Here is a 27,564-nt window from a genome sequence, read left to right as displayed (position 1 = left end):
CATACATCTTGCTCACCAGATGGTAAAGTTTTGTCAGGACTGGCTCTCCCAAGGCTGTCAGTAGATCTATGGAATGTTGTCTACTCCCGGGGCCTTGTTTCGTCTCAGGTCTTTCAGTGCTCTGTCAAACTCTTTACGCAGTATCATATCTCCCATTTCATCTTCATCTACATCCTCTTCCATTTCCATAATATTGTCCTCAAGTACGTCGCCCTTGTATAGACCCTCTATATACTCCTTCCACCTTTCTGCTTTCCCTTCTTTGCTTAGAACTGGGTTTCCATCTGAGCTCTTGATGTTCATACAAGTGGTTCTCTTTTCTCCAAAGGTCTCTTTAATTTTCCTGTAGGCAGTATCTATTTTACCCCTAGTGAGATAAGCCTCTACATCCATACATTTGTCCTCTAGCCATCCCTGCTTAGCCATTTTGCAGTTCCTGTCGATCTCATTTTTGAGACGTTTGTATTCCTTTTTGCCTGTTTCATTTACTGCGTTTTTATATTTTCTCCTTTCATCAATTAAATTCAATATTTCTTCTGTTACCCAAGGATTTCTACGAGCCCTCGTCTTTTTACCTACTTGATCACCTGATGCCTTCACTACTTCATCCCTCAGAGCTACCCATTCTTCTTCTACTGTATTTCTTTCCCCCATCCACTATAGACTACATCAAATGCAAAAAGAACTAACCGATTTGATCCATTTGCCCAAGCAGGAGGAAGTGTGCAGTTTTCATACTTTGACCTTGTACTGTAGGATAGTGACACTACGGCGATCCTTATGTTGGGTATACAAATGGTCCCTAGCCCAATGGCTATCCTAAACACTTGACGCTAACTTTTAATCATCAATAGAAGCCGAGGTATGATCACCGGAAAATCCCGTTTTTTTTGCGCGGCGTTTTAGAACATATTGGTATGCATACTGTCGCATACATACCGAGTTTTCCGGGGCATTTAGTGGAATTTTAGATGTGTTGTTCTCTGTAGAAACGACATTCAGCAGTGCACTTCACTTTTGCTTTAATATTGTTCTCAGATTTTCCCACTAAAACATAGTGCCAGTATTTGGAACAGAAACCAGTGCACACTTTCGCGATCAATCTTACCAAATTTCTCAAATAAAGATGATATTACTTATTATTATCTCGTTGGATATAGTACTCTTACAATGCGGACCATCAAATTTATACATCAGCACTTTATACAGGGTGTTACAAAAAGGTACGGCTAAACTTTCAGGAACCATTCCTCACACACAAATAAAGAAAAGATGTTATGTGGACATGTGTCCGGAAACGCTTCATATCCATGTTAGAGTTTATTTTAGTTTCGTCATTATGTACTGTACTTCCTCGATTCACCGCCAGTTGGCACTATTGAAGGAAGGTAATGTTGACTTCGGTGCTTTAGTTGACATGCGACTCATTGCTCTACAGTACTAGCATCAAGCACATCAGTACGTGGCGTCAACAGGTTAGTGTTCATCACGAACGTGATTTTGCAGTCAGTGCAATGTTTACAAATGCGGAGTTGGCAGATGCCCATTCGATGTATGGATTAGCACGGGGCAATAGCCGTGGCCCGGTACGTTTGTATCGAGACAGATTTCCAGAACGAAGGTGTCCCGACAGGAAGACGTTCGGAGCAATTGATCGGCGTCTTAGGGAGCACGGAACGTTCCAGCCTATAACTCGCGACTGGGGAAGACCTAGAACGACGAGGACACCTGCAATGGACGAGGAAATTTTTCGTGCAGTTGACGATAACCCTAATGTCAGCGTCAGGTAACGTTGACCACGTCACTGTATGGAGGGTGCTACGGGAGAACGAGTTGTTTCCGTACCATGTACAGCGTGTGCAGGCACTATCAGCAGCTGATTGGCCTCCACGGGTACACTTCTGCGAATGGTTCATCCAACAATGTGTCAATCCTTATTTCAGTGCAAACGTTCTCTTTACGGATGAGGCTTCATTCCAACGTGATCAAATCGTAAATTTTCACAATCAACATGTATGGGCTGACGAGAATCCGCACGCAATTGTACAATCGCGTCATCAACACAGATTTTCTGTGAACGTTTGGGCAGGTATTGTTGGTGATGTCTTGATTTGGCCCCATGTTCTTCCACCTACGCTCAATGGAGCACGTTATCATGATTTCATACGGGATACTCTACCTGTGCTGCTAGAACATGTGCCTTTACAAGTACGACGCAACATGTGATTCATGCACGATGGAGCTCCTGCACATTTCAGTCGAAGTGTTCGTACGCTTCTCAACAACAGATTCGGTGACCGATGGATTGGTAGAGGCGGACCAATTCCATGGCCTCCACGCTCTCCTGACCTCAACACTCTTGAGTTTCATTTATGGGGGCATTTGAAAGCTCTTGTCTACGCAACCCCGGTACCAAATGTAGAGACTCTTCGTGCTCGTATTGTGGACGGCTGTGATACAATACGCCATCCTCCTTGGCTGCATCAGCGCATCAGGGATTCCATGCGACGGAGGGTGGATGCATGTATCCTCGCTAACGGAGGACATTTTGAACATTTCCTGTAACAAAGTGTTTGAAGTCACGCTGGTACGTTCTGTTGCTGTGTGTTTCCATTCCATGATTAATGTGATTTGAAAAGAAGTAATAAAATGAGCTCTAACATGGAAAGTAAGCGTTTCCGAACACATGTCCACATAACATATTTTCTTTCTTTGTGTGTGAGGAATGTTCCTGAAAGTTTGGCCGTATCTTTTTGTAACACCCTGTATAACTTTACCACACTAATTATTATATTCACTGCAAACTCTTTTGTACTTAACAAATGCACTCATGTTCAGAAAAAAACAGAACACCTTGAATGACTAAAGATAGGACGTTCATATTCAGAGGACATGTTCATTAGTATATTCTGCAGGAGCGATTAGCAATTTCGCGTCTGTAGCACGTCATCTTCGTGGTGTAGCAATTTTAATGGCCATTAGTGTATTTATGCTTCTGAGTGAAAGCAAGCAAAAGGTACGGCCGTTTCTATTATAAGTTTTGACACTCGCAAACTCACTCATCAAAGCCTCTAGGTTATTTTCCGTAAACTTAAATTCATGTAATTTGGCAGGAAGGAAGGTTTCACAGTACAAGTGAAGAAGAAAATTCTAAAAATTCTTAATTTGTGCTTATGTCACATGTTTTTTTTTCTTTTTTTTTTGTGTGTCATGTTGCCCCACTGTCTGTCTGTCCGTCTGTTAAGAGCCTTTTTCCTCAGCAACAGCTAGACATATCAAGTTGATATTTGTCTCATAGTATGGTCGCTAGTCCCTTGACGGTGTAAAAGTCAGTGTAATCAAAACATATGGCCGTTTATGTCGTACGTACTGATTCTCGCAAATCCATTCTACGAAATCTGTAGGGTACTTCCCGTTGTCCTAGTATCATGAAATGCGGAAAGAAGCAAGGCTTCATGGTTCAATTAAGGGTAAAAATCCGAAACTTATCTTGGAATAGTTCTCTATAAAGTCTTGGATTTCCTGGGACCGATATCTTGTCAGTATAGATATCGATAATAGGCAAAAATCTTAGAGATTCTCGATTCACATGACTGATGAAGTACCTGTATAGACAGCTAGTTTTGATCAGAACCCTCGGTGTATGAGTCCTGCTCGCACTTCGCGGATTTTTTTTCCCACTTCTTCATGATGAGGATGTTTGATCACTCCTGTCTCCCACGAACGCAGCAGCTGTGTTCACAGGGCTACGGTATACCCCTGGTTTGACGATCACTCAACCACTTTATCACATCTCAGCGTCTTTGCCGCTAAATCACCCGACCGTAAACACCGTAAACCCACATAAAATGCCTAGCACTGTTTGAAGCAGCGGCATGGGACTTAGCAGTCAGTATTCTCATAATTGGTAGCTTCACGGGGTATGATCATCAGTGAATGACTTCGTCTTCAGATACATGTGGACTCTCTTCCTTGCCGAACGGAGCCTGGCTACAGGTGGTGCTGCACGGTATTAGCGTGACATCTTCCGAGGGTGATGGTGTTTGGTTTCTGGGGCGCTCAACTGCGCGGTCATCAGCGCACGTACAAAGTCCAAATTTTTACACAGTCCAATTTTTTTTACACAGTCCAGTCTAACCACTATCACGAATGATGATGATGATGATGATGATGAAATGATGAGTAGAACACAAACACCCCGTCCCCGGGCAGAGAAAATCCCCAACCCGGCCGCGATTCGATCTTGGGACCTCATGATCCAGAGGCAGCAACTCTAAGCCACTAGACCGTGAGCTGCGGACACGAAATTTTTGTATGGTGTACTTATGAAAGAGTCAGCTATAGAATTCCTGCTCTTTTTTCCGATTCCGTGATCTTGCTTTAGCCAGTCGGTTCTCATTTGGTGTCTGAGATGCTGCTTACAAATGTGGACGTAGGGACACTATTTCACTTACCAAGACCACGCACAGTTTACCGCCTCAAGACATCAGTTTAAAATAAACTTAGTTAATTACAAAAATGGCTGTAAGCACTATGGGACTTAACATCTGAAGTCATCAGCCCCCTAGAACTTAGAACTACTTAAACCTAACTAACCCAAGGACATCACACACATCCATGCCCGAGGCAGGATTCGAACCTGCGACCGTAGCAGCAGCGCGGTTCCGGACTGAAACGCCAAGAACCGCTCGGCCACAGCGGCCGGCTATTGTTTTGTTGTTCTAGATGCTGCTCAGGGATTTCATTGGGATAATTCGGTAGCTACATTACATCCTGTTGTAGTTTATTATGTGAAAGAGGTCATGTTGCAAACTGTTCGTTGTTGCATTATTTCAGATCAGTTGCAACATGTGTTAATGCGAAAATGCATTGATTTCTTGTCGACTCAAACAAAGATCACTAAAATATATTATTTCAGTCACGTCTCAGCTGCACAATATAAAAGTTATAAGGATTTTGTCAATGTGTGTAGCCATAAAATCGATTTAAACATTGATAAGGAATGGAACATTTTTGGTACCAGCCACGGAAAACCTCCGTGTGATGGGATTGTTGGCGCATCCCAGCGATTGGTTACTCAGGCAAGCCAACAAAGGCCGTCAACAAATGGAATATTGACGCCAAAAGTTCTTTTCAACTTTTGCGACCAAAATGTACACTTCATCACATATACCATATATGTATGTTCCAAAACAAGAAATCTAAGAAAGAAAAAAGTTTCAAGAAAGAAGATGGCGAGGAAGTAGCATGGTTGGTGGTACGAGAGAACGTCATCAGTTTGTACCACCTGACTTGACAATAAATTTTATTGCCAGAATATCTAGCCCAGCCAAGCTAAATCTGAAATGGACGGAGTTGTTGCTTGGCCGTTACGTTGGCTGTATGTTTGATAACAAATGGTGGATCGGCAATGTTACTGACATATCAACGGAATAAAATTATGCTCTGATAAAATTTATACCACTTCAAGACCCGGCTCATTCATTCTAGTGGCCCAAATGACAGGTGCTTGTGGGGTACCATAACACCTCATTCCTACTCTCTCTTTTCCTTCAATTTCATCATCTGGCCGACAGTATCAGTTTCCAGTAAATGAACTGTATAACGTGGCTCAAAAAGTTCGAAAATTGTAAACTACAATGTTGAGAGGTTTAAAATCAAAATTGATTTTCCTTTTTGCTTTCCACCCGTGTGAGATACTCCTACATATTTGAGAATTAGAGATAAGGTACTTAGGAAATGGCTTTTTAAGCAAATAATTACCACAACACTATAGATCGCAAATTAAGAAATCGTATTACAGGCTTGGGAATATGAAAACAGAAACCTACCTGTGGCTGGTATTGCGTGACCCCTATGGCCATGAGGTTGCCCTTTCATGTTCTTGAACTGATAGTGACTATGAAACCATGGAGCATAGTGAGATATTACTTGTTAATTTAAAAATAGAAATCACATGCAAAGAAACACGGCCAACAGGTTGCTGCAATGTAACCTGTTGCCGAAGTACATTTCCTCAAATTTGGCCGTCATATTCAGGTACTGTTAGTGTTGTATAGCTAGAGAGGGCCGAAATGCACGAATTAAACTCAAGCAGGCTGGCGTGAGGTCTGAAACAGGATACGTAATGAATGCTATAAAGAAAAGTACGTAGCTGCTGGAATGCTTAACTTTAATCCATCATTTGAATACATCGTTCTTGATGAGACATGCTTCATACGATAACTATCAATTGCTATGGCGCCTTGCTAGGTCGTAGCCATTGACTTAGCTGAAGGCTATGCTATCTATATTCTTGGCAATTGAGAGAGTCTTCGTCCGTGTAGTCGCTAGCAAAGTCGGCTGTACAACTGGGGCGAGTGCTAGGACGTCTCTCGAGACCTGCCGTGTGGTGGCGCTCGGTCTGCGATCACTGAAAGTGGCGACACGCGGGTCCGACATGTACTAATGGACCGCGGCCGATTTAAAGCTACCACCTAGCAAGTGTGGTGTCTGGCGGTGACACCGCAGTTAGCACATATTGGAAAATTAAACTTGATTTTTATGGATGCTTCAAAACATGCGCTTTCCGACTGTGATTAGTTTGTAATCAGTTATGGAAAACAAATTTTATAAAACGAAATTGTATATAATCCATTTTTGTAATTTTTACGGAAATAAAGTTTGAAATGATATCTTGGGAATTTGTAAATGAATAAGTGAATGATATTTTATACTAGAAAAACTTTTGTTGCTAAGTTTTTGTGTCCAAAGTTTCACGTTTATCATGTTTATCATACCTTTAATCAAGGAGATACTCGTATAAGACGCCAAAGTTAAAACTTCGTTCGCAGCGCAGTTTTTCCGGCTACTTTGCCTCAATTTATGTAGCATTGTTAATCAATGTTGGATATTAAACCCACTGCTCTGGGGGGGGTCTCAAAACACGTTGTTTCGAATCAGGCTGATTTTGAAGCTGTAATAGAAAACTGTATTTGTAATTGAATTGTCACTTGTACCATAGTTTCAGCGTATCAAAAAATCATCTTTTTTAAGAATTTGTAGTTCAATAGAAAATAGTAGGTGAATGAAATTTTATATTCCACATCCTTGTGCTACCGAACTGTTGCGTATTAAGTGTCATGTTCGGTATGCGTTTACGCAACCAGATATAAGAATCCAAAGTTTACATTTTTTTCGTGCCGCCATTTTCGATCCCCATTTTTGATTCAAGTTATGTAGCAGTTTTAGCCCGCATTGGCTAATCAGTACACTGTGGTTTTCGGTTAAAACCATTGTCTTTCTAATAAGCCCAGAGTTTTGTACAAGACAGTTTTTTGCTAAATCGGGTTGAAGATACCTCATTTTTCACCTTTTTGCAAAATCTTCACCTTTGCACTTAATTTATTCACTATTGGAAAGTGGCACATAAATGAAACTTTATATTTAAGAACCTTGTATCTTTAGTTTACGATATGCCAAGTTTCAGTTCGTCACACGTTTAGCGCTCGATAAATAACGAACCAAACTTTGACATTTCTTCGAACGCAGAATTTTTCGGTCGTATTTGCCTACATATTTCTGGCTGAATATCACTCGTACAATTATTTTAATCATTATTCTTAAGCGAACGCATAAAGTTACACAAGGTGACCAAATATAATTTCTTTCAACAAAATATTACACGGGATATAACAGCTCAAAGTGCCAGAAATTCACGGTCGCTCTGCGCAAAGTCGCGCATGCAGTCTTACAAATGACAATACAGTATCTCGAACGGTAAACTTCACCAGTGCCCGTTGGGGAAATGTGTCAATGTTCACATAAAATTTCAATGAAGTCTGACATGATGGAGAAGGAAGGCCTAGGTGACGTAATATGTTTTAAATTCCTTTGCGTCGTATCCGTCGTATCCGCCCGGCGGATTTGTGTCGAGGTCCGGTGAGCCGGCCAGTCTGTGGATGGTTTTTAGGCGGTTTTCCATCTGCCTCGGCAAATGCGGGCTGTTTCCCCTTAATCCACCTCAGCTAGACTATGTCGGCGATTGCTGCGCAAACAAGTTCTCCACGTACGCGTACACCACCAATACTCTACTACGCAAACATAGGGGCTACACTCGTCTGGTGAGTGACGTTCCCTGGGGGGTCCACCGGGGGCCGAACCGCACAATAACCCTGGGTTCGGTGTGGGGTGGCGGAGGGGTGAAGTGGTCTGCGGTAGTCGTCGTGGGGTTGCGGACACTGCGGCTGCGGGGTGGGACGGAGCCTCTCCATCGTTTCTAGGTCCTCGGTTAACGTAACATAGCTAAAATCTTATCTAGTGAAGTCATTGTTACCGTTAATAGTTTACCAATACGTGTAATATACCCATTCAATGCTGTCAGTCTGCCCCTGCCCCTAGCGACGGGACAACAGATTGGTTTTAACAACGGACTGAGCAGTCGATTGTTTTTACATTTAGTCTGTTTTTTCAATCACATTAAACAACCGAATGAAACTAGCCTCTGCGACCATGTCAGCTACATGAATGTTTTCAGTCACTCGCAGGGTTTGAGCACTTGCACTCAATGTGTGACAGCCAACCGACACAAATCTCTAACATTTGCGTCAGGTATATTAATGTTTTCAGTCAGTTTCACTTACTTACTTTTTAGCCTTCACGTTATATATGAACTGTGAGTAGGTTAGCCAACTTTTTTTGCAGGTGAGTGACGTACCTTATTTCAAGGAAACGTGAACAAAAAGTAGAGAGCTAGTATAAATGATTCATTCGTTTTCAGAGTTCTACAGGGTGAATCACCTAAAACTTGCACCGCAAGTATTGGTGGAATGGAAAATGCTATTGATGTGTGGTTTTCACGGAATATATTGGTAGTTAGGGCTCGTATTGTTATCCAGACAATAGACTGTAATAACACATAGAAAGTGTATTTTTTGTACAAACATGCACTTATCTAAATGGCACAATGCCTATTGAAATTAATAGATTAAAAATAGGTTAAATTAAAATGTTATGGTGCTTGTTGCATGATTCTAGTGCGAGTCGTTTACGAGATATCGTAATTTGAAAATTTTTCACATCTACATTTGTTTGTACCATTCAATCTGCGTAGTTGCTAGCTGCGATGTTGTTGTGTTCACTTACAATGTGCTTGTGTGTTCCTTAAGTACATTGCAACTTGATAGGCAGTCCAAGCAGTAGGTCGAGAGTGGGCGATGGAATTTCCAATACAGAAAAAACTGACATTCTCATGGTGTATTGTGAGTGTAGCAAGAATGCAGTTCGGTCTTGTACGTCAACCATCTCGGCCATTATTTATCAATCTCTTCAATCAGTTACGTGAAAGTGATAGTGTAACACCTAGGCAACATAACAGATGGAAGTAAGTGCCGACAAAAGACGGGGGAATGTTCTCGTTGCTGTTGCAGTTGATCCGCACATTAGCTTTCGCGCAATCGCACGAGGAAGTGACATGAGGCAGGCAAGTCTACTATGCATTCTCCATCGGCATAGGTTCCACCCCTCCCATATTTATCTCCAGCAAAAGTTGCATGGAGACGATTATGAGAATCGTGTTAGCTTCTGTACATGGGCATTAAGACATGTACTCCAGACTATCATGTGTATTGTTTAGTGATGAAACTACATTTACACATGCAAGGTGTCAGGCAAATCCAACACCTTCCATGAAAACCCTGACATGATAGCAAATCCGGCAGTATGTCACATAGCTCCGAACAAATCCTGACATTAAATTAACCAAAGTAATACGATCAACGAGTGAGCAAATGGAATACCACAGACTAACACAAGAACGCCTAAATGCATGTCATACCTTCCCACCGTGAAACAGACGCAGTTCCGAGAGAAGAAACGAGAACAGAAGCCGAGAGCAGAGTTGTGTAGGCTAGGAGGCCCTATGATAAGGGACGGACACCCACGTCTCCAGCCGACCGCCAGGACCACCCCCCAGCCCATGTTAAAAGATAGAGCCCTCCAGAAGAACAGTATAGATCTTACGATAACACTAAAAGGACCACACCAGCTGCAAGTTTTAGCGTGAGACTATGCGCGTCTCTGTTACGTAGTAAACATTAAAAACATTGCCCCACCACGAAAAGTATAACGTTTCTCATTGGATAGACAGAATTTTTGTAGGCGGAGCTTAAAGTTAACATCGAGACGCTGATTGGTCAGTTAAAAACGCAGCCAGATACCTTTTCTTAAACCAACTTCGGCAAATTGTGGTAAGGAGAAGTTAGAGAGAGTTGCTTCTGAGACGGCGAGGTGTGTGGAGCTGCGCCACCCGCCGCCCCCTGACGCTGCCTAAACATCGACAAGGTAATGAATGCACGCGATGCCGCATAAGAGCCACATAAGGCTCCACTCAGAACTGCAGAAGTCTCATCTGTTACATCCCCTTCTTGCGTAATACTAGTGTCGATCGTCAATTAAACTTCGCAGTATTCACTTTTGCTACTAGAAGTTAAAATCTGAAATGCGATGATTTTTCTGTTATATAATTACTGAAAAGCCACATCAGCCACTGTAATTTATGACAAGTTACATAAGTAATTAAAGATAATTGAGGGTCACTGTAGACCATTTTGATAGTTTTCGCTTTTATGAAACTTAACTTAAATCTAGATTATAGATGTGATATGGCATAGGTCATCCTTCGATCCATTGTAGAACTTGGAAACCCATTCAGGGAATATTCGTTCACATTTTTGTTGAACGCAGTTGGTTTTTATCATCCTGTATTAAAATATTTTCTTTTATCAATAGTGCAATTTATAAACAATGTTTTGTGAGTAGAATAAAAATTCCAATGGTAAACTTAACTACTTTTTCGACGTTATTTTACCAGCTAACTAAAAATAGGAAAGCCTTTAACCCCTTCCACTAAATTTAGTTAGTATTAACATTCTTTTACAGGGAGTGCAGTGGAGCTGACGCTGAAATCATTAAGTATTTGATTATATCATCGCTAGTCTCACTGAACTCTTCTGAACTCTACATGTTATGTGTGGTCTGGCGTCTCCTTACCAGCAACAGGTCCCACGTTCAAACTAGTCAATTCCCTAAAAAACACGCTCAGAGCGTCGTTGCGCGAAAGTGGTAGGGAGACACGACTTAGAACGAACAGACACCACGCAGAATGTTAGACACATCACAGCCGTCAGCCGGGGTGGCCTAGCGGTTCTAGGCGCTACAGTCTGGAACCGTGCGACCGCTACGGTCGCAGGTTCGAATCCTGCCTCGGGCATGGATGTGTGTGATGTCCTTAGGTTAGTTAGGTTTAAGTAGTTCTAAGTTCTAGGGGACTGATAACCTCAGAAGTTAAGTCCCATAGTGCTCAGAGCCATTTGAACCATTTGAACACATCACAGCCAAGTAAACCTCCGGAACTTGCACTATTGGTGTGTTGACAAGCCGTGGTATCTTCGTCATGCGGAACGTCAGCGTTTATGGAGTGTAAACGTGTGGTGTGAGACAGAGGACCATCAGCTCATAATCCCGTTTTTCACAGACGGAACACTGAACGCGCACAAGAATCGCAACCTCCTAACACATCAGCCTCCACAGATGCTAGGAGACGTTTTTCTGCAGAGTAGGAGGAATCTGTGGTGCCAATATGATGGCTGTCCACTCATACTGCACGATGTAACACAGCATGTCTTCATGAATTGTTTCCATCTCCGGTGAAATGTTACCACACGTGGTGCAGTCGTTCCATACTAGACTGGAAGCGTGTATTGGCGCTGCCGGTGGTCATTTTGAAAATTACCTGTGATGGTCATTTGTCTCGTTACTGGTCAGAATCCACATAACTAGTGTGTGTACTTGTGTTGTTCTTTAGTGTGTGCTACCACAAGTATTGTACAAGGGCCGGTGTGGGAACTTTTCAAAATACGATATATCTCGTAGACGACTCACACTAAAGCCCTGAGACAAACACCACTGACATTCTAATTTACACTACTTTTAGTTTGTTAATTTCAATAGACATTGCTCCATTTAAAAAGTATATGTTTGCACAATCAATTGTCTAACAATACCAGCCATTGACTACCAATCGATTCTGCGAAAACTGCATATTATTAGCATTTCCGATTTCCATAATATTTGCGGTGCACCTTTTAGATGATTCGCCCTGTACGTCTTCCTAGGTATGACTGTGCAGATATGATTGAGGCATGAGTAGAATCGTTAACTCTTTGTATTTACATTTTGCCCACCAATTGGCGCTAGGAGTGCAGTGCCTTGACAAAATGGCGGAATGCGCAGGAAGCACTGGAGGTTGAACATTATTGTACCCACTAATTGGCGTTACGAGTGCAGTACCTTGACAAAATGTAAGTAAGCAAAGGAAGCATCTCAGGTTGAACATTTCGCCTTCAGCGACGAAGCCATCTTCTATAAACAGGAAAGCCTAATCGCCACAGTGTGAGAGTATGAGGCACTGAAACTCCTCAAGAAATTGTTGCGCATGTACGAGATTCGTCGTATGTTAATGTTTTCACTGGCATGTGATAGGCGGAGCTGTATGGGACGTTTCCTACTCTGACAGAAATGTAGCTCTTGCCTTAGTGTGTTGCAGTGTGATTGTTTCCACAACTCACTGTTGATTCCGAGAGTTTTGTCTTCCATCAACCGAGCGAGGTGGCGCAGTGGTTAGACACTGGACTCGCATTCGGAAGGACGACGGTTCAATCCTGTGTCCGGCCATCCTGATTTAGGTTTTCCGTGATTTCCCTAAATCACTCCAGGCAAATGCCGGGATGGTTCCTCTGAAAGGGCACGGCCGACTTCCTTCCCTAATCCGATGAGACCGATGACCATGCTGTCTGGTCTCCTTCCCCAAACCAACCAACCAACCAATCTTCCATCAAGCTGACTGGAGCCTCGATGTTCGGCGCTACCTGAACGGTGAACCTCCGCATCGCTGGATTGGACTTATTGGTGTTGATGTGGCTTTGTTGACTTGGTCCCATAGGTCGTCTGACCTAACGCTTGTGGTTTTTCCTTTTTGTATACATTAGGGACCGTGGCTACATACCCCCATTGCCAAGAACACTAGAACAGCTCAGAAAACGCATCAATGCTGCTGCGATGACCCTTGACAGAACGATGCTACATGATGTATAGAGCGAACTTGACTACAGCTTGGACGGGCATCGTGTGATCAGGGCAGCTCTCACAGAACATTTGTAGAGTGCGAAATGTAAACTTGATGAGTTTATTGTTCTATTCGTGTAGCAATCATATTTTCACATTTAATACTTTGGAAGATATAGAAGTTTGAAAACGAGGGGATCATTTAAAGTAGCCTTGCTTATTTGTAAAAGTGATTTATTTTCAAAAAATGTTCAAATGTGTGTGTAATCTTAAGGGACTTAACTGCTAAGGTCATCAGTCCCTAAGCTTACACACTACTTAACCTAAATTATCCTAAGGACAAACACACACACCCATGCCCGAGGGAGGACTCGAACCTCCGCCGGGACCAGCCGCACAGTCCATGACTGCAGCGCTTTAGACCGCTCGGCTAATCCCGCGCGGCTATTTATTTTCAGAATTTGAGTATTTATTTACTTGAATACGATCCTGTCGTACTTCTCGATTTAAATGTGGATTTTTGGTTGGTTCTAACTGGTTAATAACTGGTGCTACATTATAAATTTATCTTAAAATAAAGGAACCCTTTGTCTGTTAATTAAATTTATTGAATGTGTGTCTCTCACTTCGGACTCATTTCCACCCATCACCGACAGTTCTCGTTCGGTAAATGGTGAGGTGACGAACAGAAATTGTATATGATGCATCTTTTTTAATTGTTTTGCGACTCGATCACTTTCTTTATAAGCATACGGTATCACTTGTCGGAAGTGTTTTCTTTTGCGAGAAGCATTTGTCATCATTCGTTGAGTTTCTTTGGATTACTTTGATCAGAATACACTTCTCAAAAGAATTAGAGGAACATGATATTGTTCGTCTGCCGTACTCAATAAATGAGTACTAGGTATGTTACCAAATTATATTTTCATCTTTCACAAATTAAGCACACGAAACAATACTTCATTACATCCTCAGTCGTTTACATAGAAAGAACAAAAGTGTCGGACATGTGTGGAAAACAATGAGGAAACAATCATTTATCCCATCATCTTAGGTGCTTCTCATTGCACTCTGTGAGCTTCAGTGACGTTTATGCCCTCCATGAAAGTTTATCACTGCATGAAATCTAGGGGGAATGCTCCGTGTAAATCTATGGAGGTCACCCTGTGGCATCCATTCCCATTCTTCAATGAGAGCCCAGGAGAGTTCTTGGAGAGTCTGTAGTGGAGCAGGACGATCACGAACACGTCTATCAATGACGTCTCATATATGCAGGATGGGGTTTCGATCGGGACTCTTCACTGGCCATTTCGTTGCTTCAATGTCCACACTTCGCAAGACATCCGCGTTGATGCCCGCCACATGGGGCCCACGTTAGAAGGAATTCAGGGCCACCACCGAATGCAGCAGCCACCACATCGTCTAAAAGGATCTGTCCGATAGACTGCTTGGCTGTAAGGCGACCGTGGAACTGTATGGCTGTCAACACTAAAGTCTCCCAACAACATCACAGAACCTTAGAAGTGATTCTATTTCCTGGACAACATTTGGCAAATACCGCTCACCACGGCTCTTCAAACGCGAACACGGCCATCTCCTTGCATCAGAAAATATCTGGACACCTCTGTGAACAACACATTTCTCCAGTGACGAAGTTGCCAGTTGGCATGGCAACGGCAGAACTGAAGGCGAGCTGCAAGATGTTGTCGTGTCAAGCGGGATACTCGTGTAGGACGTCTGGGTCGTAAGGTCCTCTTTCGTACCCTGTTCGTGACAGTCTGATCAGACAGTGGCCCTCCTGTGATCGTTTGCAGTGTTCAGGCGGTATCCGTACAACGCCGCAAGGCAGAGATGGCCAGATATCGGTCTTCACGTGGGGTTGCAATGCGTCGGTGACCTTGTCCAACTCGCCTTGTCTACTGACCTATTTCCCTGTAGCTTTTCCACAATCTATGGATGACACATGGAGAGGCAATGATATGTGCAGCAACACTACCGAAAGTCCATCCTTTTTGGATCAAACAGACCGCCCTTGCAACTTGCTCTGCGTTATGATATCGCATTGCATGTGCTTGGTTGAACACAACTTCCACAAATGACGATTGTCATATGCGTACCTCACTAGAAAACTCTGGGACGCCGGTACTCACTTCCTTCTGAGGGGTCATCTGACGCTGTAATGCGTAACACAACCATTAGATGGTGAATGATTTTAATTGTTGCCTATATTGAAAGCGAAGATCTCAAGCCATGCAGTAAGACCAAGGTACCCCCTGTATCAAAATAAATTTAACATACTGGATGTTCGTATACGTGTTCCCTTAATTCTTTTGAACAATAAAGTTTCAGAATATGAATCATCTTTGTAGATATGGTATAACGCCTTGAATTTATCTAGAGGTTCTCTTTTTATCCAATCATGTTATCTCTTCCAGTTCCGCGCCACTGAGCGCTTTAGCCTTCTGTTCCAGGCACAAATTTGGCTATTAAGAGAACGCTTATTCATAAACCTGGACAAAAACTGAACTTAAAGCTATTTATTGGCATTCAATCAAAACGAATTATCGGAACGGCAATAACAGTGATACAGGCCCCCCCTCTAACAGCCGTGTACCGCAAGTCTGTATAGGAAAGGAAGGTTCCAAATGATTGTAAAAGAGCAAAGGTAGTTCCAGTTTTCAAGAAGGGTCATCGAGCAGATGTGCAAAAATATAGGCCTATATCTCTGACATCGATCTGTTGAAGAATTTTAGAACATGTTTTTTGCTCGCGTATTATATTATTTCTGGAAACGCAGAATCTACTCCGTAGGAATCAACAAGGATTCCGGAAACAGCGATCGTGTGAGAACCTACTCGCTGTATTTGTTCATGAGACCCAGAAAATATTAGATACAGGCTCCCAGGTAGATGCCATTTTCCATGACTTCCGGAAGGCGTTCGATGCAGTTCCGTACTGTCGCCTGATAAACAAAGTAAGAGCCTACGGAATATCAGACCAGCTGTGTGGTTGGATTGAAGAGTTTTTAGCAAACAGAACACAGCATGTTGTTATCAATGGAGAGCCGTCTACAGACGTTACAGTAACCTCTGGCGTGCCACAGGGGAGTGTTATGGGACCATTGCTTTTCACAATATATATAAATGACCTAGTAGATAGTGTCGGAAGTTCCATGCGGCTTTTCGCGGATGATGCTGTAGTATACAGAGAAGTTGCAACTTTAGAAAATTGCAGCGAAATGCAGGAAGATCTGCAGCGGATAGGCACTTGGTGCAGGGAGTGGCAACTGACCCTTAACAAAAACAAATGTTATGTATTGCGAGTACATAGAAAGAAGGATCTTTATTGAATGATTATATGATAGCGGAACAAACACTGGTAGCAGTTACTTCTGTAAAATATCTGGGAGTATGCGTACGGAACGATTTGAAGTGGAATGATCATATAAAATTAATTGTTGGTAAGGCGGGTACCAGGTTGAGATTCATTGGGATTGTCCTTGGAAAATATAGTCCATCAACAAAGGAGGTGGCTTACAAAACACTCGTCCGACCTATACTTGAGTATTGCTCATCAGTGTGGGATCGGTACTAGGTCGGGATGACGGAGGAGGTAGAGAAGATCCAAAGAAGAGCGGCGCGTTTCGTCGCAGGGTTATTTGGTAAGCGTGATATCGTTACAGAGATGTTTAGCAAACTCAAGCGGCAGACTCTGCAAGAGAGGCGCTCTGCATCGCAGGTGTAGCTTGCTGTCCAGATTTCGAGAGGTTGCGTTTCTGGATGAGGTATCGAATATATTGCTTTCCCCTACTTATACCACCCGAGGAGATCACGAATGTAAAATGAGAGAGATTCGAGCGCGAACGGAGGCTTTCCGGCAGTCGTTCTTCCCGCGGACCATACGCGACTGGAACAGGAAAGGGAGCTAATGACTAGACCGCGGATTTTAGGTAAAAACCTATTTTGTTCCTGAGTTCCTATTCGCATAAAAATTTGTACTTATGCGTTTCATGACTATTTACACTTAATATCGTTAATTCTATAGGACCTAAAAAAGCCTATTTCGACGTTAGTGCCTATTTTTGCCTATTTCGGCTTTAATATCCTAAAAAGTGTCTATTTCATGATATAAGACAGTGGCTCCAAGTTTTTCCACACTATACGACAGATGGAAAAAAATATTTTCTGCCCAGCGTGCAGCAAGGTGGCTAGTTGATATGCGCTCATGCTACGTATTTGCCTAACACTTCTGTCTTTTTTTATTTTTTTATATCGCTATCCCTGTTAATACCAAATACTCTTTATAGGTGTTTTATTATGCATATGTGAAAAACAGATCGCGAATCTTTAGGTTAAAACCTATTTTTTTTCCTGAGCTCCAATTTGCATATAAGTTGGTACTTATGCGTTTCATGACTAACTAAACTGAATACCGTTAGTTCTATAGGACCTAAAATTGCGTGTTTCGACGTTGACGCCTAATTTTGCCTATTTCGGCATCAAAATCCTAAAAAGTACCTATTTCGTTAATTTGACATAGAGTTCTTGTGTTTTCAAAGATTAGAAAAAGGAAGTAAACTTAAGGCTTTGCGTCTCGTCGAAGTCGAAGGTCGGTAAAGACTGGTTGCAATTCCTTTGCTTGCCTTACTGCCAACAGCACTCGGCACAGTTGAATGGTCATCCATCCAAGTACGCGCCGAGCGCGACAGTGCTTAACTTCGGTGAGCGAATGGGAACCGGTCAAAGATTTGAGTTACACATTAGAATCGAACGTGGGAGTACTAAATTTTATATTTGAAAATATTTCTTTCGTAGGATTCTGGCCAGCTGTGTATTTTCGCAAAGAAACGGTTTCATAGTCCTTAAGCTGAGCACGGATTAAAAAATCACAACGTTAATCGTAGACGCCCTCTAGAGCTAAACCACTGCCCTTCGCGCATTTTCTTGCTGCTGTCTACAGGCAGTCCTATCTAAGTACTCTGTTTTGTGGTTCGAAAAATAATTTGCCAGTAGTGAGATGTTTTCATCTGAAGCATCGGTAGATTCCATTCGCTTGTTCAGAAGGGGCGGCCATCTGTCAGGTGGCATATGTCCAGCAACGAGTACGGTACTTCCACTACCGTTCCCATGCACCACAGTAAAAGGAAAAAAAAAAACAGGTAATAGTTCACTTTTTCCCAGCGAAAACAAATCAGTACATTGTGTAGTGACCGACGTGTTAAGTGTTACTGACGTTCTAAGTGCAAAATAAATTCTAGTTTCTGTGTGAGAATACTTCGCCATGCCGAAAACAGCTAGTTCAAAGTCTACCCATATAAGGCAGTGGCTGCAAGATTTTCCGCATTGTACAACAGATGGGAAAATTATTTTCTGCCAAATATGCAACAAGGAGGTTAGTTGATGTTTTTCTTAGACTTCTTGTTTTCCTGTCACTTAGGATGCTTTTTAATTGCTATCTTTTAGTAAACGAAATACTCTTTATATGCGATTCTAAACTGCGTTTCCATTATCTCTCGTATTAGGTTTCGAGTGTTACGAAATCTCACTTAACTCAGCATGCAGATGGAATCGCACATAAAGCTAATGTTGAACGAAAGTCAAAATTGAAGCAAACTCTTTTAACCAATAAATCTGGTGAATCCTCCAAAAAAAACAAGTTCTGCAGTGGTTTGTGTCATGCACTTGTGGCAGCAAACATCCTCTTTCGGAAACTATAAAACCCTTTTTTCAGAGTTTTCTTGAGAAGTACTGCCATCTGTCTATTCCTGCAGAGTCAACTTTACGTAAGAATTATGTGGATTCAGCGTACAATGCTGCATTGCACAGAATCCGAGAAGATGTTGGAGAATCTTGTATATGGATTTCTGTGGATGAAACTACTGACAGTCTTGGCCGTTACATTGCAAACCTGATTATTGGCAAGCTAGATCCAGATGCTCCATCCAGGGCTCATTTGATTTCCTCAAAACAGCTTGCAAAAACTAATCAACAAACAATAGCACAGTTTGTGAACAATGGGCTTAAGGTGCTATACCCAAACGGAGTGGATGAGAATAAGGTGCTTCTGGCCGTCACTGATGCTGCTGCATATATGATAGCAGCGTTTCAACTATTAAAAGTATTCTGCCCATTGAAGCTGCAGTGCATGATGCTGCTTGGGTAGTGCATGGGATCAACCGCATAGTAGAGCAAGTAAGGCTACAATTTCCTGAAGTAAATAAAGTAATATATATGATGAAGAAAATTTTTGTTAAGGCACCATCAAGAATATAGGCATTCAAAGAACAGCTTCCAGATGTCCCATTGCCGCCAGAGCCTGTTGTCACCCTCTGGGGCACGTGGCTGATAGCAGCAGAATACTATAGTACGCATCTCTCAGCTGTCCAGAAGGTGGCTGAAAATATACCGGAGGATGCTGCATCCGTAACTGCAGCAATGGAGTTACTCAAAGATTCTTCTTTAAAACGGGACTTATCTTACATTAGGGCCCACTACACATTTATGGCAAGAATAATTTCACAATTAGAAGGCTCAGGGAGATCTATCTACGACAATATTTCTTTGCTTGAAGAAGTCAAAATGAAAATTAATGAAGCGCCAGGTGAAGTAGGGGAAAAAGTACTGGCAAAAATGCAAACGGTTTTGTAGAAGAACACTGGCCTGAAGGAGTTGTGTGCAGCTGCCGACATACTTAGTGGAAAATCCAGCACTCCTGACTGCAGCATTCCTGTCCAACATGTGCCGAAAATGAAGTACGCCCCTGTCACATCTGTTGATGTAGAACGTTCTTTTTCAGCGTATAAATTGATTCTGACCGACAAGCGCCACAGTTTTTCACTAGAAAACCTAGAAAAGATTTTGGTTATTTATTGTGAAGCCAACTATGGTCAGAATATGTGAAACTACGAATGTATTAATTAAACCATTGCCACATCTTTTTTACGGAGATCTTTATCTTGCAGGAACTCAAAAATATTTGCAGTTATGTTCAACATTAATGTTGTAGATTGCTGTGCTCTGTAACTGTGTAAATATTCATTCTCCTTGTTTTAATTACTAATAAGACGGCTTCGGAGATTTCAATGTGAATCACAGAGTTGACAAACACTGTGTATTTTAATTTATTTTTATTTTCTCTGCATCATCGTTATTAGAGTCTATTTTAGGTTTTATATAGCCTTAATGAACTACTGAAGGAGCCTATTTTAGGTGCCTAAAACACACTTTTTTACGACCTAGAAGTCCGTGGTCTAGTAATGACAATTGGCACGTAAAGTGCCGTCCGCCACACACCGTTGGGTGGCTTGCGGAGAATAAATGTAGATGTAGTCACCAATAATGATTTAAGAATGGCAAAACTATCGAATGTGTCTGTTCAGAACTGAATGCACCAGACTAAGTCCATTGTTTTCATGCTGTGGTTCGCACACACAGACTGGTTTCACTCGAAAGAAATGAATGAGTAACAATCCTACAGAAACGCAAAACTACGGCCGACTAAATCAACTGTTTTCATTCGGCTATTCCATCTCAACTGCCCTCATCAGAAGAAGGGAATGAAGAAGTAAAGGTGTACGTTGTTGGTGCAGGTTAGAGCACCCAGAGACGGGGCGTGCGCTGGAGGTGCGCACCAACCAGCCGTGCATGCACGTGTACACGGGGCGGCGCCTGCCGCCGTGGCGGCCGCCCAAACCCAGGCCTCCCACGCCGCCCACTGAGGACGTCGAGGAGGAGGAGACCACAGAGACGGACCCCGCCAGCGCCGCCAAGACCAAGTCACAGGTACCGCGCCGTCCCCTTCCTCTGCTGCCTTCCTTCCTCCTATACTTGCTCATTTGGATCCGTACAAAGTATCAAACTCCTGCTGCTGATCATCTGGCTATTATTTGGATCAGTGGGCGATTAATAGCCTGAAGGGACTGCTTGTTATATGTTGTTGTTGTGGTCTTCAGTCCTGAGACTGGTTTGATGCAGCTCCCCATGCTACTCTATCCTGTGCAAGCTTCTTCATCTCCCAGTACCTACTGCAATCTACATCCTTCTGAATCTGTTTAGTGTATTCATCTCTTCGTATCCCTCTACGATTTTTACCCTCCACGCTGCCCTCCAATACTAAATTGGTGATCCCTTGATGCCTCAGAACATGTCCTACCAACCGATCCCTTCTTCTAGTAAAGTTGTGCCACAAACTCCTCTTCTCCCCAATTCTATTCAACACCTCCTCATTAGTTATGTGATCTACCCATCTAATCTTCAGCATTCTTCTGTAGCACCACATTTTGAAAGCTTCTGTTCTCTTCTTGTCTAAACTATTTATCGTCCACGTTTCACTTCCATACATGGCTACACTCCATACAAATACTTTCAGAAACGACTTCCTGACACTTAAATCTATACTCGATGTTAACAAATTTCTCTTCTTCAGAAACGCTTTCCTTGCCATTGCCAGTCTACATTTTATATGCTCTCTACTTCGACCATCATCAGTTATTTTGCCTCGCAAATAGCAAAACTCCTTTACTACTTTAAGCGTCTCATTTCCTAATCTGATTCCCGCAGCATCACCCAATTTAATTCGACTACATTTCATTATCCTCGTTTTTCTTTTGTTGATGTTCATCTTACATCCTCTTTGAAGACACTGTCCATTCAGTTCAGCTGCTCTTCCAGGTCCTTTTCTGCCTCTGACAGAATTACAATGTCATCGGCGAACCTCAAAGTTTTTATTTCTTCTCCATGGATTTTAATTCCTACTCCGAGTTTTTCTTTTGTTTCCTTTCCTGCTTGCTCGATATACAGATTGAATAACATCGGGGATAGGCAACAACCCTGTCTCACTCCCTTCCCAACCACTGCTTCCCTTTCCTGCCCATGCCTGTTATATTGGCATCTAAATTACTGCACTCATAACACAACTTAGCATTCGCCAGTCTACAGTATGTCATTATCACCATCATCATTGTACAGCACCAGTTCCTCAGCTACTATTAATGAGCCTTGTCCACTTCCTTCTGTTAGTGTTTAACCTGCCACGAAGAACTTCATCCATTGTCCTTCCTCTGGCAGCGAGGTCATTCTCATTCATCTCCATACAATGGATTCTGGTTCTTACTACAAGAGATTTTCCATCCACTTATTTTTCCAAATTTATTTGGGCTATTCTTAGGCTGCAGCCTAGGGGTCCCCCTTCAGTTTTCTGTATGCTGGATCCTCGAGTAGGTCGAACATTTTGTGATTGTACTCTGATAATGAAAGCAGTACCGTTGCATTTACTTTATCCGCGGGTAAAATAACTATTTTAGGATCATTCCGTAGTTCTCGAACCCTACCAACAGGGTGAAAAAGAAGACTATTGAGCTTCTACGCCAGTGCCTGCCGAAGGAAATCGTCAAGAAGCTCCGACCTCGAACTGCTGCACCCCCAAGGCTCTATGGGTTGCCAAAGGTGCACAAAAAGGATGTTCCTTTGCGCCCTATCGTCAGCAACATAGGCGCTCCAACGTACCAGCTAGCCAAATATTTAACGGCGGAATTAAGCCCTCACGTCGGGAAATGTCAGCATCACGTCAGGAATTCTGTACATTTCATTCAACGGCTGCAGGAGCTGCGCCTCCGTAACCAGGACCTCATGGTGAGCTTCGATGTGGTCTCGCTTTTCACCAGAGTGCCGCTTGATGACTCTCTTAAGTTGATTAGGAAGAAATTCAACCCGACAATGACTAATGTTTTCGAATTTGTCCACACATCAACATTCTACCTCTTCGATGGAAACTATTACGAACAAACGGATGGTGTTGCCACGCGGTGTCCCCTGTCACCAGTGGTAGCAATCTTGTTTATGGAGGAGTTCGAAGAGAAAGCTCTGGAAACTGCAGCACTGAAGCCTATGTGCTTTTACAGATATGTTGATGACACTTTTGTAATATGGCCACATGGAAGAGAAAAACTTCAAGAGTTTCTCCAACATCTGAATTCTCTGCATCCTAACATCAAATTCACCATGGAGGTGGAAGATAAAGGTGAACTCCCGTTTCTGGACGTCCTAGTCAAGTGCAAAGCGGATGGCACCTTGGAACACAGTGTATACGGGAAAGAAACCCACACTGATCTGTATCTCCACGCTACCAGCTGCCATCATCCTTCACAGCGTGAGGGTGTACTGCGAACACAGGACCCGCGAAATATCAGATGAGGAAAGCTTACAAGGAGAACTTAACCACCTTAAGGACGTTTTCAAGAAGAACGGATATAACGAGAGTCAAATTCGACGTGCTTTCAGGCAGAATGCACAAGCCCAGCAGAGAGAGAACGAAGAGGACGAGAAGACAGTGGCGTACCTGCCTTACGGCGGCAAAGTATCCAACAAAATCGGCAGAATTCTGGCTCGGTGTAACATCAAATGTGTCTTGCGCCCACCTCCGAAAAAGCGTGGCCTGCTAGGTAAAGTAAAAGATGACCTGGGGCTCCGCAAACCGGGTGTTTACCGTATTCCGTGTATATGCGGTAAGGTATACATCGGGCAAACTGTACGGACAATCGAAGAAAGATGCCAGGAACACAGAAGGCACACTGAACTGAAGCAGCCTACAAAATTGGTTCAAATGGCTCTGAGCACTATGTGACTCAACTACTGAGGTCATTAGTCCCCTAGAACTTAGAACTAGTTAAACCTAACTAACCTAAGGACATCACACACATCCATGCCCGAGGCAGGATTCGAACCTGCGACCGTAGCGGTCTCGCGGTTCCAGACTGCAGCGCCAGAACCGCGCGGCCACTTCGGTCGGCAAGCAGCCTACAAAATCTGCGGTTGCGGAACATTACATGGATACTGGAGATACTATGGAGAACGTGGAAACGGAAGTTTTACGGCAGGCCTTGTCCTTTTTGGGACTGTGTTCTGAAGGAGGCGATTGAAATACGTGTAGCTGATCAACAGAGACGCCGGATTCAACCTTAGCAAAGCCTGGACCCAGCACTCAGCCAACTAAAAGCACAGCGCCGATCCAAAGCGACTTCCGCGCCCGTCGAAGGGCACAAGACATCTGATGGTCCACAGTTCGCATCCAGCAGCCGTCAGCCCGCCCCTCCCCACCACAACTCCACGTAGCGCCGCGTGCGGCAGGACGCGGGGGAAAGGGTGGGGAGCGATCAGAGTATAAAGGGGAGGAGATTCAGCGGAGACGCCCAGTCTGCAGGTATCACCTGGAGATGACGGCAAGGAACGGTGTCGAAATATCGTGGTTTGAAAACGATTGCACCCGGCTGGAGACCCGAGAACGGTACAGACAGACATCATCTTACCAGGAGGCACTGTGATGAGTTATTCACCTCCCTTGCCATTGTCACTTTCAGTTTCCAAGTCCCATGACTGTAGATAAACAGCAATTAAGAAGTTACTGGTAACTCACCAGGACCTTCTTCTGCTGCACTTTCATCCATTTTCAGCAGAGAACCGCTTCTCACACCCAGCCATCTCAATATCCAACTATAACTGGTGTCAGAAGGACTGCTGAAGATAAAGATGGAAAGTCAAAAGATAGCAGCCGGTTCCACGGTTTAGCAGCGGTATGTCCTGTACAACAGTATGAGCGAGTGCTGATTTTACAGTTTTTTGGGTCTGTGTGGTTGTTTCCCTACCCTTTCTTCTTCCTTTCCATTTTATTTTGGGTATACTGTATACTTTTGTTGATAGTAAACAGGCAATACAGAGAAACAAGTATTGACTCGGGATGCTATTCAGCAGCAGATAAATCAAGTAATTCGGTTACAGACAGAATTAGGACAACTAAGGGAGGAAAAGAAAGATCACTCACATCCTAGTGCATATACACTCCCGGAAATTGAAATAAGAACACCGTGAATTCATTGTCCCAGGAAGGGGAAACTTTATTGACACATTCCTGGGGTCAGATACATCACATGATCACACTGACAGAGCCACAGGCACATAGACACAGGCAACAGAGCATGCACAATGTCGGCACTAGTACAGTGTATATCCACCTTTCGCAGCAATGCAGGCTGCTATTCTCCCATGGAGACGATCGTAGAGATGCTGGATGTAGTCCTGTGGAACGGCTTGCCATGCCATTTCCACCTGGTGCCTCAGTTGGACCAGCGTTCGTGCTGGACGTGCAGACCGCGTGAGACGACGCTTCATCCAGTCCCAAACATGCTCAATGGGGGACAGATCCGGAGATCTTGCTGGCCAGGGTAGTTGACTTACACCTTCTAGAGCACGTTGGGTGGCACGGGATACATGCGGACGTGCATTGTCCTGTTGGAACAGCAAGTTCCCTTGCCGGTCTAGGAATGGTAGAACGATGGGTTCGATGACGGTTTAGATGTACCGTGCACTATTCAGTGTCCCCTCGACGATCACCAGTGATGTACGGCCAGTGTAGGAGATCGCTCCCCACACCATGATGCCGGGTGTTGGCCCTGTGTGCCTCGGTCGTATGCAGTCCTGATTGTGGCGCTCACCAGCACGGCGCCAAACACGCATTCGACCATCATTGGCACCAAGGCAGAAGCGACTCTCATCGCTGAAGACGACACGTCTCCATTCGTCCCTCCATTCACGCCTGTCGCGACACCACTGGAGGCGGGCTGCACGATGTTGGGGCGTGAGCGGAAGACGGCCTAACGGTGTGCGGGACCGTAGCCCAGCTTCATGGAGACGGTTGCGAATGGTCCTCGCCGATACCCCAGGAGCAACAGTGTCCCTAATTTGCTGGGAAGTGGCGGTGCGGTCCCCTACGGCACTGCGTAGGATCCTACGGTCTTGGCGTGCATCCGTGCGTCGCTGCGGTCCGGTCCCAGGTCGACGTGCACGTGCACCTTCCGCCGACCACTGGCGACAACATCGATGTACTGTGGAGACCTCACGCCCCACGTGTTGAGTAATTCGGCGGTACGTCCACCCGGCCTCCCGCATGCCCACTATACGCCCTCGCTCAAAGTCCGTCAACTGCACATACGGTTCACGTCCACGCTGTCGCGGCATGCTACCAGTGTTAAAGACTGCGATGGAGCTCCGTATGCCACGGCAAACTGGCTGACACTGACGGCGGCGGTGCACAAATGCTGCGCAGCTAGCGCCATTCGACGGCCAACACCGCGGTTCCTGGTGTGTCCGCTGTGCCGTGCGTGTGATCATTGCTTGTACAGCCCTCTCGCAGTGTCCGGAGCAAGTATGGTGGGTCTGACACACCGGTGTCAATGTGTTCTTTTTTCCATTTCCAGGAGTGTATCTTTGACACTCACACTGCCCCATTGGTCCCTCCATTTTTCCAGAAATCAGAGGAAGTTGCCAGTGGTTTTTCATAAACTGGGTACTGACGTCAGGTTGGGAAATTGGAGTAGTGTGCACTTACTGAGTGCAGTTGCAGTAAATTAAAGTTAGTGAGAGATGATCGTGCATTTCTAATTAGCCAGGATAGATTAAGAGAAGCACAGCATTTCGTCGACTGTAGGGAAACGGTTGGTATATGAGGAAAAATACACCCAGATACTAGCATGAGCAACTTAATGGGATATTCCAAAAACAGGGGAAACCAATAGAGAGTTTTATGGTCTGTAATTGATAACAATACATTGACCTCACAGAACATGACAATGCTAAAAAGACCACGTTACAGGAAACTGAGCAGAGTGCACTGGATGCGATTTTACAGGTTTGCAGACAGAAATGTCACAAAGAATTCTTACGGGACTCCTAAAGACTCTGAATGAAGCAGTAGAAACTGCAGTAGTACTAGCTGCAAGTGATATGGTCACCACATTATGGGAAAAGATGGCAGTATTTAAAATAGATATTAGATGTTTTAGATGTGGCCAAACCAGTCACATGAAGTGTAATTGCAGAGAACAGCAGTGCCAGCCTTGTAAGTATTTTGGACATTCTGAACAGAACAGTAATGGCGGAAATTCACTATGGCATGGAAGACGGTAACAGGGTGGACCTTGAATCTTGCCGTTAAAACGGGAACTGTCAGCACAAGTCAGCTCTATATGAAATCAATGGTCGACCTTTTTGACTGGTTACGTGAAAGGGGACTTGTATAAATTTTTATTAGACACTGGACAGCCGGTATCTGTGGCAAGTAAGAGTATACTTCGTAAAATAGAATTAAACCTGCAATGCTGGGAATTAACTGATGTAGGTGGGGGTCGTGTGGATTCACTCAGTTCAACAGTCTGAGTGGGAGGAGGTAACTTTTGTGTTGATGTGAAATTCCTCCTCCTACTCGCAGTGGCTATGAAGTCGTACTTGGTTTGATTTCCTGAGTACACATCATGCCAAAGTTGACTTAGAATGTAGCGTAGCAGAACTGGATGGAACGCTGTTTCATCTTGATTTTACTGCCGGAAAACCATTACTGTTGCAATTAACACCGAAAACATTGGTCTGGCTGCCTAAACTTTGTACAAGTTCTTTACGGCCAATTTGTGGAATATCT

At 43.7% G+C, this 27,564-nt stretch overlaps 1 protein-coding gene across 1 annotated transcript in view; it reads left to right on the top strand.

The window, feature by feature from the left end:
• Positions 1-27,564, top strand: part of LOC124712108 (galactose mutarotase-like) — a 170,350-nt gene that overhangs the window by 125,421 nt on the left and 17,365 nt on the right. Inside the window, exon 8 of the mRNA XM_047242406.1 lies at positions 20,690-20,882. Within this exon, the coding sequence (XP_047098362.1) occupies positions 20,690-20,882 (193 nt within the window). The remainder of the gene's footprint in view (positions 1-20,689; positions 20,883-27,564) is intronic.

This window comes from Schistocerca piceifrons, chromosome 8 (assembly GCF_021461385.2).
Source record: "Schistocerca piceifrons isolate TAMUIC-IGC-003096 chromosome 8, iqSchPice1.1, whole genome shotgun sequence".
NCBI classification, from domain to species: domain Eukaryota; kingdom Metazoa; phylum Arthropoda; class Insecta; order Orthoptera; family Acrididae; genus Schistocerca; species Schistocerca piceifrons.
The sequence above is the reverse complement of the archived record's forward strand: the minus strand, read 5'-3'. Positions and strand labels throughout refer to the sequence as shown.